This window comes from Ooceraea biroi, chromosome 3 (assembly GCF_003672135.1).
Source record: "Ooceraea biroi isolate clonal line C1 chromosome 3, Obir_v5.4, whole genome shotgun sequence".
In the NCBI taxonomy this organism is placed as follows: domain Eukaryota; kingdom Metazoa; phylum Arthropoda; class Insecta; order Hymenoptera; family Formicidae; genus Ooceraea; species Ooceraea biroi.
Window position 1 is genome coordinate 5,494,749 of NC_039508.1, and position 18,932 is coordinate 5,513,680.

An 18,932-nucleotide genomic window follows, 5' to 3' on the forward strand; every position below is an offset into this window, starting at 1 on the left:
ATTAGCTATTGGGTTGCGCACAGTAAATTGTGAATATTTATTCTCTTCGAGCGTTCGCTTAAATTCAAAGAATTTTCATTGGTATTTAGCGATGTATATTTATAACGGATACAACGATACTAAAGAGAAATACTACAAAATTGATGTTACGGATCAATAAGTGAAGAAAGTAGATCATAATGTGCACTTGTTTGCCCTATAAATGCAAATAAACGGATAAATACATGGAATCGAGTGACGGTTGCAGAAACCTTCGAAGTAATACCTCAGGCCCGTCCGTGTTCGAAACGATAAAGAGCTCGAGTCATTGGTTGGTTAAGCGTGTGTGACAGTGGAAACTTACTTGACACGCGGCCAACATGCACAAGGGCGGTCGCTACATAGATGCCCGGATCCAGCTTAGCAGGGAAAATATGATTTCCGATTATAACTCGGCTTCCAGCAACTCTACCTCCTACTTGCTCGAAGCTGCTGTTTTATATCTATTACGGACACGTAAATCGTACTCATGCAGTAGGCGCGAGATGCTACTCGGTGCTTAAAAATGGGACAGGTCGCTTTTTCGCTCGCTGGACGTTGCCGCTCCGCACCGATCGTAACTTCCACGATTAATTATCGATAATTTGATCAAGGAAATTAGAAAAGTAGTTGGTATTTGCTCGTGAGAGAATTGTGATAATGCTATGTGACGCTCGTAAAGTCACAATGGATGATCGCAGTCTTTTTTGAGGAAATCAAACTATAATTAAATTGCTAAGTACGATAAGAAAGCTATATCTATTATCAGGAATGGTTTTTATCACAGACTAACTCGGCACTGCGTTACTTAAGGCACATTGCTAAAAATGTTGTGTGTTCAAGACAAATGGTTATATACAATTTTTGCAGAAGCTTTGTACAATAACGTAATCTTTTAAAGATTACTATATGTACAGTAATAGTGAAAATATATTCGCTTTCAAATTTTATTACAAAGCAAATTGAGTTAAATTATTTTTGAAAGGCTAGTTATAAATTAATTATAAATAGCCTCTTATGTAATTTTAACGTCGAATAATTGGACATGGCTTATTGCTGAATCGTATTAGTTTCTGTTTGTTAATTAACAAATACAGTTCATTATTCATTTTAATGAGGTGCTCTGTTACATTGTTCCAAATGTTCTCGCTAATCTGATTATTGTATTTAATAAATTATGTTATTTAATAGAATTGAACAAAAATGATCTAAATGGTTTTTTTATAAACATGTTTCATATATTTTTTACTATTTTACTTTTATAGTCCGCAAATTCCGACATCGTTATTTTACGAATTCGAAATGCACTATGTTTCGCTCGTAATATTTGATGAAATTGCAGCAGCGAGAGAGTGGTATATATCAAAATAGCTAAAGCTTCTGGAAATATTGAATCCAACGCACATCTCTCTCGTATTCGTATATATCTTCCAAGCATTTCCTCAATTCAATTCTATCAATTACACGGTGATATGCCTTATATGCAAATATTCTTGCTTAGAAAAGCATAAATTAAGTAAGAAGACAATTCTGTTTGAAATTAATGTTAAGATAACGATCTCCAAAATTTCTTGTAAAGTAAATTTCTCCAAAGTATCTTTTCATAATCTTAACGCCATGTCTGTATATGCACGTGAATCGATACGCGCGTGCAAAAATCACGATAGTGACTAGCAGATTAATAAGATAAGATTAAGCATCGGCATTAAGATCAATGAAAGATCACTCGATACGATACGAGCCGATAGCTACGGGATCGATCGTGAGAGGCTTGCTCTCGCGGCAACGTCCGCGGTTGTTATATAGATGCGGGGTCTTCCTATCGTAGATCACATCAGTAGTCGACAAACCTTAAGCTTAGGCAACGAAGCGTTTTTCGGTGGAAAAACGGGGGGAGGAACATTTTGGTAGGTGTGTTTGGACGGGTCGGTTTTTCTGGACGTCCTCGGCGCTGGTATCGGCGGCGTCGTCGGTGACGGTGGTATCGGCGTCGATGGCGCCGATCGTGTCATCAGGCTCATCGACGCTGATGCCTGGCTCAGAGTCAGCGACGGCGCGTCCTCCATCGAGCGCATGATCGTCGCGATCGTGGTCGTGCTGTCGCTCCGGTGCGGGCACGTCTTATAGATCGGTATAGCGTACAGCTCGTATTTCCTGCGAATGTTCTCGTGGCGACGGCACAGCCGCAGTGAGTAGAACTGCTGCGAGTGCTTCTGCTTGCGCCGCCGCGGTTTCAGAGTGTTGTACTTGAGCACCGGCGAATTGCTCCTGGGCACGTTGTAGATGTTGTAGTGGGGCCCTAGGTGGCTCATGGTCGACTCGTAGCCGGAACTGCCGTCGCAGAGGCTAACAGCTCTGCTTGGTGGCCGCGAGGAGCACGGTGAGGCCGTGACGGACTGATGCAACGTGCCATGCAAAGCCGAAACTCGGGCAAACTTAGGAGTAACCAACTAAAACAAAACGCAGCCAGCGGACATTCGCATACATATGCTATCCGATAGCCATCGGCCTTCGGTTCGGGTTCGGTGCTGACTAATGTTCGATTATCGCGTACCCTTCACTAGCACCCCTCCCCTCTTTCCTGAATACTCCCTCGAGGGTAATGAAGCGCTTCGGCGATCGCGATGACTCAATTAACGACGGTAAAGTCGGTAAAGCCTCGTGTAGCAGATTGGCCGGAACGATGTTTCGCCTCGCCGTAGGACATAAGGAGGCAATCTATGTCAATTTCTGTTGCTATTGGCATTCGGAAGAGGATCGCTGATATAGTTACGTCGCTTCCTTGTGACGATTAAGGGAGGAAGTTATGCACTTTGGTAACGATATTTCAGAGTGGTTCGCGATAGTAACGATATTAGCAACTTATATACCGTTGATGTCAATTAACCAATACTAATACCGAGCTGTCGCGGTTTATCGAAGAAAATATCCGAAATAGAATCAATGATATTGATCATTTCTGAAAATAATTTTCTCAGATCTTTCTTCGTTACACCAAGAAATCAGATTATGCGAATATCGAATTATAATTCAGTACAGAAGACAGTAATATTATTTCTGATTAACTAATTGCATTTGTAACAACAAAATCCGAATTTTGTCTTGTCGATAAAAAAACGGATAAATGGTTAAAGTTTCTTCGGTAACATGATTTTTCGGAGTAATTACTGTTAATTGAAATGTATGGCATGGCAACACCCTGGAAAATGGCGCGTACCGAGAGGATTGTCGATGCGTTAGGACAATCATCCATTGGGTATCGGCCCTAATTATCGAATGCCCCCTGCCAGCAGCCGTGCTTATTGCCTCTCATCGAATTATACGTTGATTGATTCAGATTGCGCGCGGATTGTGAATAGTAGCGAATTAGGTAAACCGATTCGGCTAATTTCGCCCGGCGAGCTTGCCAAAATGAGCTTTCCGTTTATGGATGTTTGCGATGTGAGACAGGAGGTGTTTTCCGTTAGATAAAATCAGTTCATCAGCGTAATTAGGATTTAGCGTGATAATGCGGTACACTAGAAAACAGGATTTATAGTTCTATAAAAAATTTATACCAAAAGCAACTAAGTAATTAAGTACGTAACTCTATCAGCACAAATCTAGCATCCGCTATCTACTTGTCCGTTGACTATAGAAATAGAAAGGGACTTTTGACATTTTCTATATATCTTGTGTGTGTTGAAAACTCAGGAGTAATATATATTAATTAAGATATCATTAATTTCAAGCTATTATTTACTATTACCGATTTGCTACACATTAATATAATAAATAATATAATACACACGAGACACAGTTATTTTTACGACTGATATTTATGTACGATGGAAACGCATATATGTTTTAGTGGAACTTTTTAATTGATTTAAACGAGTCAAATATTTTTACGTGCAGTTTGCACGAATAGCCTCGAGACTCAGCGCGTGTCGAAGTAATCTCATCATTTTATTAAATTGGACGATGAACTGAAAGCCATCGCGACTTTAACTCTCCGATATCGAATTGCGCGATAAAAACTCTGAATCTCTCATCACATTCTTAAATTAAAAATACGCGTGACGTCAATGTCACTTTTCATCAGGTATGTGACGCGAGCAAACGATTCGTACGTTAGTCAGCACAAAACCATGTATATTGATTTCAAATAATATCACGAAGCAGTTCGTGTTTTTTTGTCGCATATTATTGAAATCTCGTCACTACGATTCTAAAACGTTAGTACGATTAATAATTAAAACAAAAATAAGGAAAAAATGAGTGATGAATCTATCTCTGCTAAAATAGCAATGCTCGTTACACAATCGCACAGCACTAAATTACCTGTCCATTGCGGTGTTCTTTTCCCCATTATATTGTTCGGGCTATTGGGACTTTCTATAGCTAATAGACGTATTCGGGAATTCACAAGAAACGTATGACAAAATGTCAGAAAGAGAGCGCGAAAAATTAATAGCATAGCCACTTACTTGCTAAGAACTCAAATACAATTTTGTTTACTTCTCATTGGCAAATTACTCCCGCGATTTTATCAAGCTGTTAAATTATTGGTATTGCAATTATCTGTAAGACAATCGAGAGAATGTTATCTCACAGTATACATGATTAATGTGAAGTCGTGACAAGCAGCAGAGCAGCCAATATGTGAAGTGCATAAATGTTCAATGGAATTAAAGAGACTCTAAAGTTAGAAAAAAACATTGTATAAACTTGTGGACGTTAATGTGACACACAACTCACGAAAGCATGTATTAACTATAATGAAAATTTTATCTGACTCTCTGATCCGCATTTGTTTTGCTGCGTGCAGAGCACCTTTATGAAATTTTACACGAGTATGCAATAATTGAAACGCTTCGACGATGTGCCAAATAAATTAATGGTTCACACAACATGCCATTTCAGCGACATCGTTTTTGTACGATTATTGCTAAAAGCGGGGCGATTATGAATTTCAATTTTGTGATTGAATTGACAAGCAACGACTGTGTATCTATCATTGCTGATTCGAGATAATGATAGCAAATTGTCAGTCATTATTATTAGATAATTTCGTTTCCTCATATCAGGATTTTTATACAAATAATATTATAAAATAAAATAATAATTTATAATATACGAATATAGAGAGAGACAGAATAAAAAACAAATTTTAGATATTAAAAGATACATAAAATGACAGATTGTAAAGAATTATCTTTTTGAAATATCGTAATATCGTAAAAGTAATATCGATTCGAGAACGTAACCATCAAGACAGAGATCCGGACACAAGGACTTCGTAACGTTTGTCGAGTCTGATACCATCGAGGAGAATATCCTTTGTAGAATATTCGACAATTCAAGAGAATATTTGCTCGCTGAGAAAACGCGGCGCCGTGGATTTAGTTGAGACGGCGGAATTTTCATCGTAAAGATCTAAACGATATAATCAAGTACACGTTTCTAAAACAGAAGAGGTTTATGTAAAAGCATACGTATTATTGCGAACTTTTCGAGTTTTGTTAACAACTTGCCGATTAAGAAGTGTCTTTCTAAGATCAAATACGTTGTCACTAAAATATTTTTTCTCCAGGATGTTTTCCCTCAAATAGCACAGTATTCTTATTCTGCGTATAAAACTCAATGAAAAATTTGTATTCATATCTTTTAGTATTTTAAGATTTCCCGCTATATAAATTCATCGTATGCATAATTTACTTGCCGCAAAGTCCGTTATCCCAAAAGATTTTGCAGCTCTGGCACGTATAAATGAGTCACCTTACCTCGAGCGCCGATTATTCAAACGCGAACGCGAGAAGAGAAACCAGTTGTAAAGTGGCGAAATTAATTATTTAAACGTCTGCCTGGCAAATCAATTAACCGCGATAACGTGCAGCAAGGAGTGGGTGCGCGTGTAAAAAGGATCGCGGGGAAAGCGATGGCAGGAGAGGGACGATGCGAGTGCACCGGCGCGGTAATTCGATAAGGTGGGCGAATATCATGAACCCGGCGGTTAGTCCTGGTCTCTTAATTGCGGGAACGGCGATACGGAAAGTCACTGCGAAATAAACGCCATTATAAGGGCCGAAAGGGGTTCCCTTGAGTACGGTAATTCCTACAAAGCGAGCCACGAGTGGTACGGAGGAGTGTCGTAGTAGCGAGGCGCTCCTAAGTGCTGCGGGTCTTCGATTCAGCTTCGAAGGGTTGAACGGCAAGGGAGAAGGGTCGTATTAATATCTACCCTTTTAGCCCCTCACCGCATTTCATTCGCTATCGCCTCTTGAACGTTTCTAGACGGAGACACTGTTAATCGGCAAGCTGTTCACGAAACTCGACGCTAACCGGTGGGAATGCGCCGAGAGGATATCGGTACCCACGCTCACATGTTAAGTCCTTCAGTGTAGTTCTCGGTTCGAATTGCACCGTCCTTCTGGTATACCGAGGATGTTCCTTAGCGAGTTGAGAAGCGCAGAAAGATGTTCAAATATTAGTTAAGTCAAAGAGAATTCTGCGTTGGAAGAGTTTCTCTCTTACAGTTCTCGATATTACTTTGGACTTAAAGTCTGGACTTTGGACTTTAATGTTACAAATTGATCTTCTGCGACTGACATATATTTGCCGTCATTATTCCTTTCTCCATGCTACTACTTAAGTTGCACAAGTCGCGAGTTTAACTCATGCGATCTGACAAATCGTTGCTTCCCTTCTTTTATGAAACGATTATTATACTAACCTTATTAGGCGGCGCTTGGATCCCGTGGAAGGGTAAATTTTCGTAGAACGTCTTTGTTCCGGAGTCGGCAAGACCTTCCGACACGCTGTTCACGTGATTGTTATTCGCAGCTTGATTGGGATCTGCAATTGCAAAGAAAGAGTGATGTTGCATAAAATAATTGTCGTAGCGTAAAATGTCGGCGATAATAATGGACTCGGAGTTCCGCGACCGACCAACTCATCCCAATTTAATCCAATAAAGGGCGAACTTTTAAAAGACAGAGCGGTGTAACGAGATAACCGTAAAGTCTGAATCACAGAACAGATTGCAATTCCGAATTGGATTCCAAGATGTAGTCGGGGCTTTAAAAAATTCCAGGCAATCAAATCGCAATCAGTGCAACTTCTCTCGTACCAGATTCACGAATTTCTGAATCCTGCGATTCAATTCGGTTTCAATCCTGAGCTATAGCTCGAATTTTCAGTTTGATTCACGCTTGACAACCCTCGCTATGGGCATAGTATTCGCTCGACATGTTGATACTCAACAGAATAATAATGTTGCATCACGTTCGCTATTGATAATTGTCATTATCTGTTCGTGACGTCATTGACAAGATCCCCTCGCTGAAGGGATTTCGATCGCACACGGACAGGTGGATATTTTTTTATGATTTTTATAACGTGGAAAAGATCGCGGGAATAATATCGCGATATGAACATTGCTGCGGAAGGAATGCGCGAAATTATGACTACGGTATAAATCAGTGGATGAATAATATTCGTGATTAATAGTTGTTGCGATAAATGAAATTTATGTGGTCGGCTGCCGTGTGTACTTTCCGTTTATGTGGAACTATGAATTCTTGCGTGCGGCGTGTGCGATCACCTATGGCTAAATAGTCCTCTATTTCTCTCTAATGACTGCGGCATTTGCACGCGTGTCGTACACGATCCTGCGTGTTGCCTGTGCGTTTGCATTCATATGTATATATATGTGTGTGTTTCCTGTCTGTCCAGCGATGAATATGAATTCGCGTGAACAGCGGTAAAGTAACACACATAGATTTAGGGTGGTAATCCGTCAATCTCGGAGTGGGTACCAAATCGAAGCTAAATACGAGCAAGACGCAAAGCATGCGTGTTATGGAAAATCTCTTTTCTATACGTACCTGCACCGGGTTTCTTTCGCTTACGAGACACGTTGACGCGATTTGGCTCGCGAGATGGTTCCACGGTGTGCAGTATCTGCTGCCGCGGCACGATTCTCTTGTAAGTCACAGCTAAGGAACATACAACCAACAACGAGCGAGGTGTCACAAACATATAAAGCATCTCGCATGCAACAGCTTGTTTGAACATAAATCGGTGCATGATTATTTGTTGATGAAGAGTACGGAAGATATTCTGTCATTTCAAGTTCTTAGATTGTAATTATGTTGAAAAGCGCTACATGTGGAAAAAGGTTATATCTGAAAACTGTTTCTAGAGAATATCTACTTTTGTTTCCATTTTTACAACTTGAAATGAAAGTTTTTACACGGAAATTGCAAACTACAGAAAATGCAGAAACATATGTTCATATGACCTCAGTTTTCTGGCTTTTCTACCTTCTCAAATTAAAAATTTCTTATGTTACTTTAAAATGCAATTGCAGAGAAAAACACGAAAGAGCCATATCAACGGTTTCAATGATACATTGTTATTTATAAGGAATATGTTGCACTTCTTTGAGGTGTACATTTATTATAAAATGGCAAGTTACTTTTGTGAATATACACATTGTAAAATACACATGAACACATTAACAACAGGCACTTTATGTTTATAGCGCATATAACAGTGAAATAAAAAATATCAACGTTTTTGTGCGTTGATATTCTTTTATGAATTAAATGCATATGATACAAATGGTATTCGATATAGATTTATTGATTAATTTGTGAATGCAATGAGTTTAATTTCTGCATACTGCACATTTAAATCTTCGTCTCGAATATTTCCATTCTTTTTTACCCATGAGCTAAAGCTCTTAAATAAGCATCGTTTGAGGTGTAGCAAGGCCGAGCATTCCGCGGAACACGAAGTTCTCACTGGCATCGGCGCGGAAAAGAGGGTTAATTACGCGCCGCGCGTACACAGCCGTACGCTAAATGAGATTTCAAAGTTGTCCGCGACGACGATACACAATGTACCGTGCACCACGTACTTTCCAGTCCAACGCGGCGATATTTTCACTATTACCAACATAGAAGTGCATAAAAAGTAGCAAAAAGGAGAGTCGCCGATAATGAAAGATAAAGCGATAAGGTCTATTATTACCCGACGACGCGGGGTTGGAAAAGAAACCGCGGGAAGCGTGGAACTCGATGGTTCTGTCGATGGTGATGGTACCATAAAATCAATACCGCGAGATATTGAACGAGATAACGGGATAATACCGCTCACGTGTGCCTCACGTTCCTTATAATACAACAAAGATATCGATGAACTATGCTGCTGCTACATGCTTATAAAATTGATAATGCGGTCGCCAAGGTTTGCGGCGTATCTCAAAACGGCCCCGTTATATATGTCGCTTGACGACAGGGATGGAAAGGTCCTTCGACTCTTACTGCGCGAATAGTACTACATCATGCCTGGATATCGGAAGAGATCGGTGGTACATTCGGCGTTCTTTCGGGCGTGGAACGCCCGTTTGTTTAACCCATTTGCATTCGCAAACATTTGCACACCGCCGGCGCACGGTCGCATATCTACCTCATATCGCCGTAAGCGCACGTCAGACGGTACGTCAGGTGCAGGTGATTTCATGTGTATGGCAATGTTAGAAACGCTCACACTTTCTTTAAATATTTTACCACGGTCTGTGCAAAATTCCGTAGAAAGTCAGAAAAATGCGCGAAAGAGAGCCGGTTGCGAGCAAGTGGTTGCGAATGTAAGCGAATCGATGTTGGATCGCGCGGTCCACCGCGAGCAAACGTCGCGTCGGGCGATGACTTACCTGTCTTTTCTCTGGATATACCAGGCAGTGTAGCTTGCTCTTTCAGCTGTACGCCAAACATGGCTTTTATTTTGTTGGCCCGGGCGAGCATACCGTCCTCGTGCAGGCTGGTCATGCTGGTGGTCATCTGCGTGGTCTGGTCTTTTCGGCCGCGGCGGAATACACGCGCTGGATTACGACCCATCGACGACAACGGCGTCTCGTCGAGAAATCTCTGGCCCAGTGGCTCGTCGTGTTTGGCCATCAGCTCGTTACGCAGGCCGGCCTCGTTTGCGCGAACGCTCAAGCCGGCTCGCAGGCTGTGAGTCCGATTGATGTGCACCAGCACGCCCGGCTTCAAGGGCCATCTCGGCGCCGGTGTCGGATGCGCCGGGCTTTGCACCGAGTGCGAGGATACCGTCGGACTGGGCGGTCCACCGTCTGGACTGTGTAACGATTCGGATCACACGGAATAATCGAGCCGGATAATTGGATAAACGGGACAGCGCGGTGAATTCTCAGGGATAAAATCGGAGAAGACATAGTCGATCGTATAACCATCGATTTTCATTACAGTTTCGATTCCACATGGCCTCAAAATAAATGTGACATAGATGCAAAATTGGACGCGGAGGAAAAAAACATTTCACGTGTCAATTTTGCAGAACATTCCGAATTTTTAGATCTTTTTAAAAAGAGCAAAGTTTACGTTTTTAAATTCTCATTCTATATACATCTCGGTTTTCTATTCTCGTAGAAACTCTAAACATTTATTTAACAGTCATCAAGAAATTGGTAAAAAAGTAACATTTATTTTATTTATCGATGGGAAGTCATTACATTGTTCCATTTATCCAAGTACCTCAATTATCCGGTCCGATCGGATATGTCGCAGAATGAGCTCGTTGCGCGAGCGAGAGAGACGAAAGATCAAACGAGTAAAAGAATCAACGGGGAGATAGATCAATTGCAGGCACGTCAAGCGCGCTGCATTTGACAAGATAATATATAAATGCGTTTTTAACAATTCTTCAGACAAAAATACTGTCCTGCGTTCTAAACAAAACGTCACGAAAATTTTGATGAATGAGTTCATATCTCTCCAAAGGAAGGTAATTCATCCGTGGAATAAAATTTTCTTTGTTTCACAGTGACGTTTCATTTTCAAGCTACAACGGCATGTTTTTGCATTCAGCTATCGTACATCCGGAATTGCATTATCTAAATAGGGTACATTGCGTGTCTCGTGTCGCGTCTCTCGAGGGATCAGAGAACCTAAAGACGGAAATAAATCTCGCCGCAGAAACCCACCGTAGTTCTACAAGCGCGTTTGTCTTTCGTCTCCGTTCGCGAAATAACGGAATCCCGCTACTGATAAAGTACAAGCTTGATCGATATTCAATCCCGCAAATAGATTAATTCCCACGTGAAATAACGTTATTGCGATTATAAGCAACAGGGTTCGTTACGTGAGTTTGGAATGTAAGAGTACAAAGCTTAATGGTCCGCGTATTTTCCGCTTTATCGTGCGCAGTTTAGACGTCGCGCGTATAACGAGCATGAAATATAATTAGCGTGACTAAGCAAGTTGCTTATACTAATTGTGCTGCGAGGAGCGTAGCGTTGCAATATGCGTTTTAATCCAATTGTAAATTCACCGGGATAAGTCGGGCCGGTCTACGGAGTAAGTTACACGAGTGTCGTCAAAAAGCCGATTATCTCGAAACGCCGAAAACTGAAGGGAGACGATGTCAAAATCGTGTAACGATAAAAAGATATTTCTCCTTTCTAGCAGCATGATGGGGCCGTAGCTGGATTCTCGACGATGTAGATGTTATAAAATCTTTTCAATAAAGCGTCGGCGACTCTCGAAACGACGTCTGCGATCGTCGCTGGAACTGCATACGGACTTCATATGCGGTCAATTTTCGAATTCCATGGGACTGTGTCCTCGTGAGAAGGAAAACCATAGAAAAATATCGTCACCGGTGCGCCGAGAAAAAGCATTGCCGAGGAGGTATCGTCGTGAAACGCGCGCGTATTGCGCGCATATTGCGCGCATAAGATATAAAAGATTGTATTGCGGAAGACTGCGATTGCTCTAGCGCGATTCGCCGTGCGTTTCCTATTCGATATATTTCCCGCTGGTCGCATGATGCAGCCGACGTTTGGGAAGTCTACCGTCGGAGGAACTTAAAGGACCCTTCACCTTTCATTTCGGACAGCGTCGATCTCTGTCACCGCTTCCCGTCTCCTCCCGCCGTTCCTCTTTCTACTTCTACTTCGCTCTTTATTTCTCCTGCCATTTCATCGTCCATTCCTCGCGTTACTCATTTCCTTTTCACTCTTTTCTCTTTTTTATTTCCGCTCTTTTTCTTTCTCCCGGTCTCTTTTCCTCAATTTTTTATCTCCTTTCGTTCGCTCTCTCCTTATTTCTTCAACTCCGTTCGTTTCAGGGCCGGCAGTTACGCCATTACGTTTCCCTCGCTTTTCGTGCCGAGGCTTTTCCCCGGCACTTTTTACAGTTTTATTGCATGCCCCGTTTAAAGCCTGTCGCGGCGTCGCGTTACATCGCTCGTGGATCGAACTTCGCTCGGCGGATGGCAATTATCGGCGTGCACGGCGTGCAAGCGCGTGTGTCGGGGCTAATTTAATGACTCGTGCTCGCTAAATCGGGCCGGTTGAGGTTTATATATATATATATATACCTTTAAGCTCGTCTGAAATAAAATAATTTGTCGCGAATGCGAGCGGCATGCGGCGACGACGGCGAGCTAGCTACTGAGACACAGTGCACGACGTGTACCGAATGCATTGAGCGCAGCGGCAATCCATCAAAAGGGACTTATCGCGATGTCATACGTGAGCGTATTTCTCGTTCGATTTATCACAGACCACTGACAAATGAGTGACACGGAAAAGAAGTTACGATGAGATTGCGTATCCGCGAAATTGCGCGTTTCCAGAGATCGACTGATACCGAACGGAAGCGTACACGTTAAACCGTGAAATCGAGCTAATACGGAAAATGAAACAATTATCGCCCCACTCGTTGCGCGAAATTAGAGTGCGCGTGCCGCGGTTTAATGTTTGCTGCGCGTCCACGCAGCCGTTTAATTTGGCGCGTACAGGCTGATGTATTTGTAGGGTTTACGTACACCATCGACATCGTCCCCAATCTATTCGAGCCAAAAATACACATTTGCCAGTAACACATGCTGAATAACGCTTGAAAAGGAAAATGTCAAAGAAACTAACTTCTTTAAGTGACGCGTTTATCGAGCGGATGTATTTTTATTTTTCTGTATTTTTAATTAAGATCTGAATTCTCTCGACAAGGTTGTTATTGGTTACTGCATTTTCCAACAACGTTCATGACGCAGTTTTCAGAATTCAATATCGATCACTCTTGAGTTGTTCATTATTCTAATACTCGCAATCAAAAATGTGCATCTACATCTTGCTACTTTGTGCTGACGCAAATTCGGTGAATAAATCTCTAATTCCTTGATAATCTCATGCAGAAGTAAGTGCATCCCGCGTCCAGACTAAATCCGTGGAAACAATTTGCAGTTCCCTCTTGTCATTGCAAGTCACGCGACGTTTCTCCATCACGCAAGGAATATGATTGTTAAAAATTCTCTCGCGCTTTTCAGTGGTTCAACAATAAAACATCGTGAAATTATATCGTGACGGTAGAATAAAAACGGTTTCGTTTCACTGAACAATTTCCCATATGAGCGTTACTTTTCCAAATCAAATCTCGCTGACTTCTCATCCACGTTCCATTCGTAAGATCGGAAAATACTACATATGTGTTTACTGTATGCATAGAGTGTATCCGCGTCATGAATGACTCTCTGTAAATTCTCCAAGTAACGCGAGGATAACGCAAGGATAACAAGAGGATAACAGAATCAACATTGATACGAGAATAAGACTAAATTAAATGCAAATTCGACGCGGTACTGCTCGTAAACTCGCGCGACAAAGCATGGCCCGTGTATCAGAAAGATTACGCGTACGATGAGAGCTGCATGGCGAGAATGCGGATGCGTTCTCTTTAAAAATATCGTAGTAAAATGGCCTTAAGCGCTCGCGTTTAAAAATATTTTCCGACCCGCTCTTTTGTGACAACGTAACTTGTAACGTTACATTGCAAGGAGTTCATGGCGCGCACTCTTCCAACAACAAAAGGTCATGCTCCCAAAGAGAAAGAGAGAACATCGGCTTTCTATAGATAGTGTAGAAAAATAGGATAATTTTAATCTTCGTAAATAGTCACGAATAGTCACGGAGAGAACTTTCTACTCGATCGGGCTCCAGTTACATCGCACTTTTTGGTGTATAAAGCTAAATGAAATGGTATCGGGCGCTCGTCGCGCGTTCTGGTGCAATTTCGAATTCGTTGAATTGGTGTTAGCTCTCTACTGACATTTTTCAATTTCTACCAACCATCCTCAAGATCGATAGCGGCTTCCGGGAAATGCTTGCCCTAATCCGTGCGACCCTCCACCTACCTTGTAATTCCGAAGATATCCCCGATAACGTTGCATGATCATTACAAGCCATGTTCACAATTACAAGCGGTCTTTTCGTTGAATTATGTGCAAGCTATTATACACGCCCATGGAAACTACAGTACATGAAAGATCGCCATGTAAAACGTCCCGTTCGCGCGAGCGAACAACTACCTACCTACCTTACGCGTGTACCAAGTTGACAATAAACAACCAGAGGCCGGAAGTAGCCGTTAAATAATGCAATGGGTCACGTATTCAGGTATACAGAAAGAGCGATCGAGCGAGAGAGAGAGAGAGAGAAAGAGAGATTTCAGATCGAGGACAAACTTGCATGCCATATTGCCATCGCATATACGAGCGTACATTGGAATCGGCCATCCTTTATGCATTCATCGATCACCAAGCGTGAAATATTACTTTTGTTAGTTAATGCGAGGTGTTGATGTATCATGCACATGGACAACATCTGAATGACTCTGGTCGTTAAAGTGAGATACAGAGCGCACGTGTAATTCGCGGTAGTGATTGCACTCCGAACGATGTAAATGTGTGTGTGCAGTCGATGACACTGCAGTCGATGTGCGGTAACAATTGCGGTGTTTGTATACGTGCGGATATATTTTTGTTTTGTGTTTGCAGTGTGCTACCCTAGTAATGAGTACCTGCCAATATTTTACAAAACTAATAAAGGACTGTATTTTTAACCTAATTGTTGATTTAAAATTGCGATCCAATATTGACACAGTTCCACATTGATCCTGATATAATAACGATATAATATAATTTCTTAAGTAAATAAAAATGTTAATTAACTTATTTGGCTTTGCTGATTGTAAATCGAAGTTATTATTACAATTTGATATTACAGTAATGAAAAATGTACAGATGCGGAAATAATCACAATCATATTGTCCTACATATGCGAATTATATATAGTTCTTAAGATATTTTTATTCGTTTTAATTATCTCTGTGTAACATAATTAACAGATATGACCTATCCAGTTTTCTAAAAATCGATCGTGGTCTGAAAGAACTTTTTTAAAAATTCGATAAGAATTATTGTATAGTCAGTTGATTAGGGTAATAATCTCCCTAGGTCCTATTATTTTTTAGTAAATTAAGGAAACACATGAATGACAATAATTTAGACTATATACACTAATGACTATGTACAAACAATAATACAGCATGCATTCTAACTACAGAGAGTTACGTGTTTCACAAGGCAAAAAATGCATTCGATCCTTTAGAGCAAGCTGGCAGCCTTTTTTCATGGTATTGCATTTATGTGCGAACAAAGCTGAACAAAGCTGACCCCACGCCGGCAAATTAAGACCGATTGTCTAACTAAAACAACATAAATAAAAAAAGAAAACACAGTGTGCTGCGGTTCGTACTTACTGCTCGCGTTCCTCCAGCTCGACCACCCGATTACTGTCTGTGTTTTGTTTAGCAAGTCCAAATTAAAAAGTAGAGCAGAAACGAATCAGTTTCGTGTTAGTGAAAACTACTGAGCGAACGCATGCTCGCTGCCATAACGTTTAATTGTCGTATAATTATGAATGAGGTTCTATGAATATTTTTTTAGTAAACATTTGTAAAATTGTTTTGCAAATTCAGACTTTGAAATTAATATAAAAGTGCATAAAATTATGTTTTAAGCAAAATGAATATTACTTTTTACTTCTATATTATGTCGGAGTTTTGCAGAAATATAATAGCTCATATTAAAAACGCTGAACAAATAGAATTTGAAGTTAATATATTCGAATACTTACGTATCGTGAGGTAACATACCAATTAAAACCATGAATCAAACATAATATAAAATTCATTACCTGAATGTTCATGTATCGTGAGGCAGCATAATAATTGTTGCAAGGATTTTGTAAGTAGCAATTCATTAATTAATTCGTTTTATTTTTGTCCAATTATATTTATACTTGTTTTACCAAAATTATTAAAATTACACGCACTTAATTAAAGTAATCGCAGAAAGTCGGAAAAACGGCATGGAAAAACCCTCTGCAATTAATTAGTACGGCAATTATTACGGAACGGATAACTTAAAGTGGTAGTGGTACTAAATGGATGCTGAAAAAAGATTTTGCTTCAAGTACATTGTCGCTAAACTCATTACAGTTGGAAATATTAAATTTAAATTTGCGAAGTTACATTGAGAGTGAACAATATTGTCTTCCAATGAATGAGAATTTGTGCGCATATTGATCGTTGCACGTTAATTTTGTCGTATCCGTTTGTGTGCATGACGTACTGCATTATTTGGATTCGTATTCGATCAAAATTTGTTACGTGGCACAAACACCCTGTGTTAGTGAATCCAGAATCTGCGATTGGAATTGTACTACATTACAATTTGATTTTTAATCAAGAAATGAAGTTGATGCAATGGGACCGTTATTTTTTATCGATATTTAATGTTATATCTACATGTAAATTAAATATTTTAGTTTTTCTAATTTTCTTTATCGTAAAAATATATAAGAATATTATATATAATGAGAGAATGACCTTTTTCAAACTGACAGACTGACTAAAAATGTCGTATAATAGATTTCTTGAACATATCAAGTTAGTAATTATATTAAGACAGCGGGAATTTATCCGACTCGAGAAAGGTTTTTGGGTTAATTAGCTTGCCAGACAGATTAATGTCCATTTTAGATAAAATCTGTTTTCTACAATTATTACAAAATTGAGCTATTTCAAAGCGGTAATGGTCTGGATAATGTTTAATCTATCTTCATAATACTTCATAATACTTTATGATTATAGTAATAATACCTTATTATTTAAATAGTATGACATGTTATGTATTCTTTACATATATACCGAACTAATATTTCTTTACATACTTCTGAACTAATGTAAAAAATTAATATCATTATTACATCATATTATTACGTAATCGACATTGAATTATATTTGAATTATATTTATAGCAAAAAATTTAAATACTGAAATATAATCAATTTAATTCTAATCAACGTTATAGCAGCATAGCACGTGTTTCTTCTTAACAATTGTTTATATGTATCTCCATCTAAATGAAAATCTCATGTAATTTAGCTACTTTATACAGAAATATCAAATAGTGAGCATGCTTTTATTCTATCTAGCATAAACTATTTAAGGTAATATAATATTATACGTAATGTGTAATATATCTACTGTCTGTTTACACGCGCAAAGATTTAAACTGAAAGGTAAAATACATTTTGAAATAATTCATTTCTTTTGCAAAAATATATTATCAGACGAATAAATCAGTTTAACGAATGCCCTTGTACATTTATGTGACTAAAGTAGCTTTTACGTACCTACGATTATGTGTGATTCAAGCTGTTACTTGTTACGACTCTTTTATCTCAGTTAAATTTAGTTATGTTCGCAAACGATAAAACGTAAAATAAGCACAAGTAAATAATAATTTTTATACACACACGTAATTAATAGCCTTTAAAACAAGAAGAAAGAAGTTGCTATGATTTAATTATTTCGAGAGGTTATTTTTATATTAATAAAAGTATACGATATATATTAAGGGCACAAATATCGAGACATTACATTTACTGGTGAGAATAAAGAAATTTATATATCGATACATTAAAAGACATAATCATTAATTGCAAAATTATTTTTGGTAATGTGTTGTGATGCTTAATTCTTGCAATTCTCGACAAATTATGCAAAATTAATTTATAAAGTTACAATCATACATGTTGTAAGGTAATATTCACGATTTTGATCATTTTGCATATGTATATAATATGTACAGATGTAAGTCATACATGTAATGTGTATCGATTGTGTACCGATCGTATCAAAACAACTTGTACATTCTTATGTAAAATACTTGACTGTATGAATAGTTACAATTTGTTGATCGGATTCCTTCGAAGCCTCATCGAAAATGCAGAATCTAATTTTTATTGTCGAAACATTTTATGTTTCTGTCGACGCACGTGCGCAACGTTATAAAATAAATCATTTTCACGATAAAATATAAAAATTATATTATTTTCATACGTATTCGTACAATAATGTACGTTATATTGATTCTCCCCTGATGTATTAAGGCTTGAAGAAATCCCAGTTTACGATCTACGACATGCAAATCGCTGCGTGAGCAAACGATCGATAACAACATGATATATTAGAAGTAACTTACATTTCATTTCGCTGTGCTTCCGCCGGCACACGATGTAGATGGCCACGCAGATCAGTATTAGGACCAGTATGATGACCACAGCTACGACGATAATGATCAGCAGCAGATTACCCTCCAATTGATGCCACCAGGGTATATGACCTGCAGCGTGATAGGTTACAGTATACAATAATCGATAACGAAATATATGAACAACATGCCGTAAATAATAATGCACGTGAAAGAAATTTCGTTAATTATGCATCTCGAGAATATTGAACGAAAAGAGCGTGATAGAAGATAAACAAAGAAATGCTACGCTTGACTCGCTAATAACAAATATGATTTTTGTTACGCATAGTATATCGAATATCGGTAAACTTGTAGGAAATATTTGAAAATGCACGTTAAAAAAGAGAAAACAATAAATTAAAAAAACATCGGATAATTGGAAAAAACGTCATGTATCCTGTTTCCAATTTATGTATACGTAATTGATTTATCGAAAAGATATTCTATTTATGTGGTAATAAAATAGC

At 39.1% G+C, this 18,932-nt stretch overlaps 1 protein-coding gene and 1 long non-coding RNA gene across 8 annotated transcripts in view; one reads left to right on the plus strand and one right to left on the minus strand.

Moving 5' to 3' along the window:
• LOC105277487 overlaps nucleotides 1-18,932 on the plus strand; it is a 154,965-nt gene that overhangs the window by 18,957 nt on the left and 117,076 nt on the right. The window lies entirely within an intron of this gene.
• The window catches only part of LOC105277484 (hemicentin-1), a 151,251-nt gene that overhangs the window by 4,783 nt on the left and 127,536 nt on the right, over nucleotides 1-18,932 (minus strand). For 6 of the 7 annotated variants that reach the window (XR_893626.3, XR_893627.3, XR_002193148.2 and 3 more), the window contains 3 exons: nucleotides 18,415-18,555; nucleotides 6,734-6,855; nucleotides 1,869-2,468 (listed from right to left, as the gene is read on the minus strand). Coding sequence is in view for 4 of the 7 variants with exons in the window: in XM_011335867.3 (XP_011334169.2) it covers nucleotides 1,869-2,468; nucleotides 6,734-6,855; nucleotides 18,415-18,555 (863 nt within the window). In the remaining 3 variants the exon portion in view is untranslated. Of the gene's footprint in view, nucleotides 1-1,868; nucleotides 2,469-6,733; nucleotides 6,856-7,886; nucleotides 7,998-9,718; nucleotides 10,144-15,623; nucleotides 15,661-18,414; nucleotides 18,556-18,932 lie in introns of all 7 variants that reach the window. The other variant, XM_026968369.1, reaches the window with a different exon arrangement.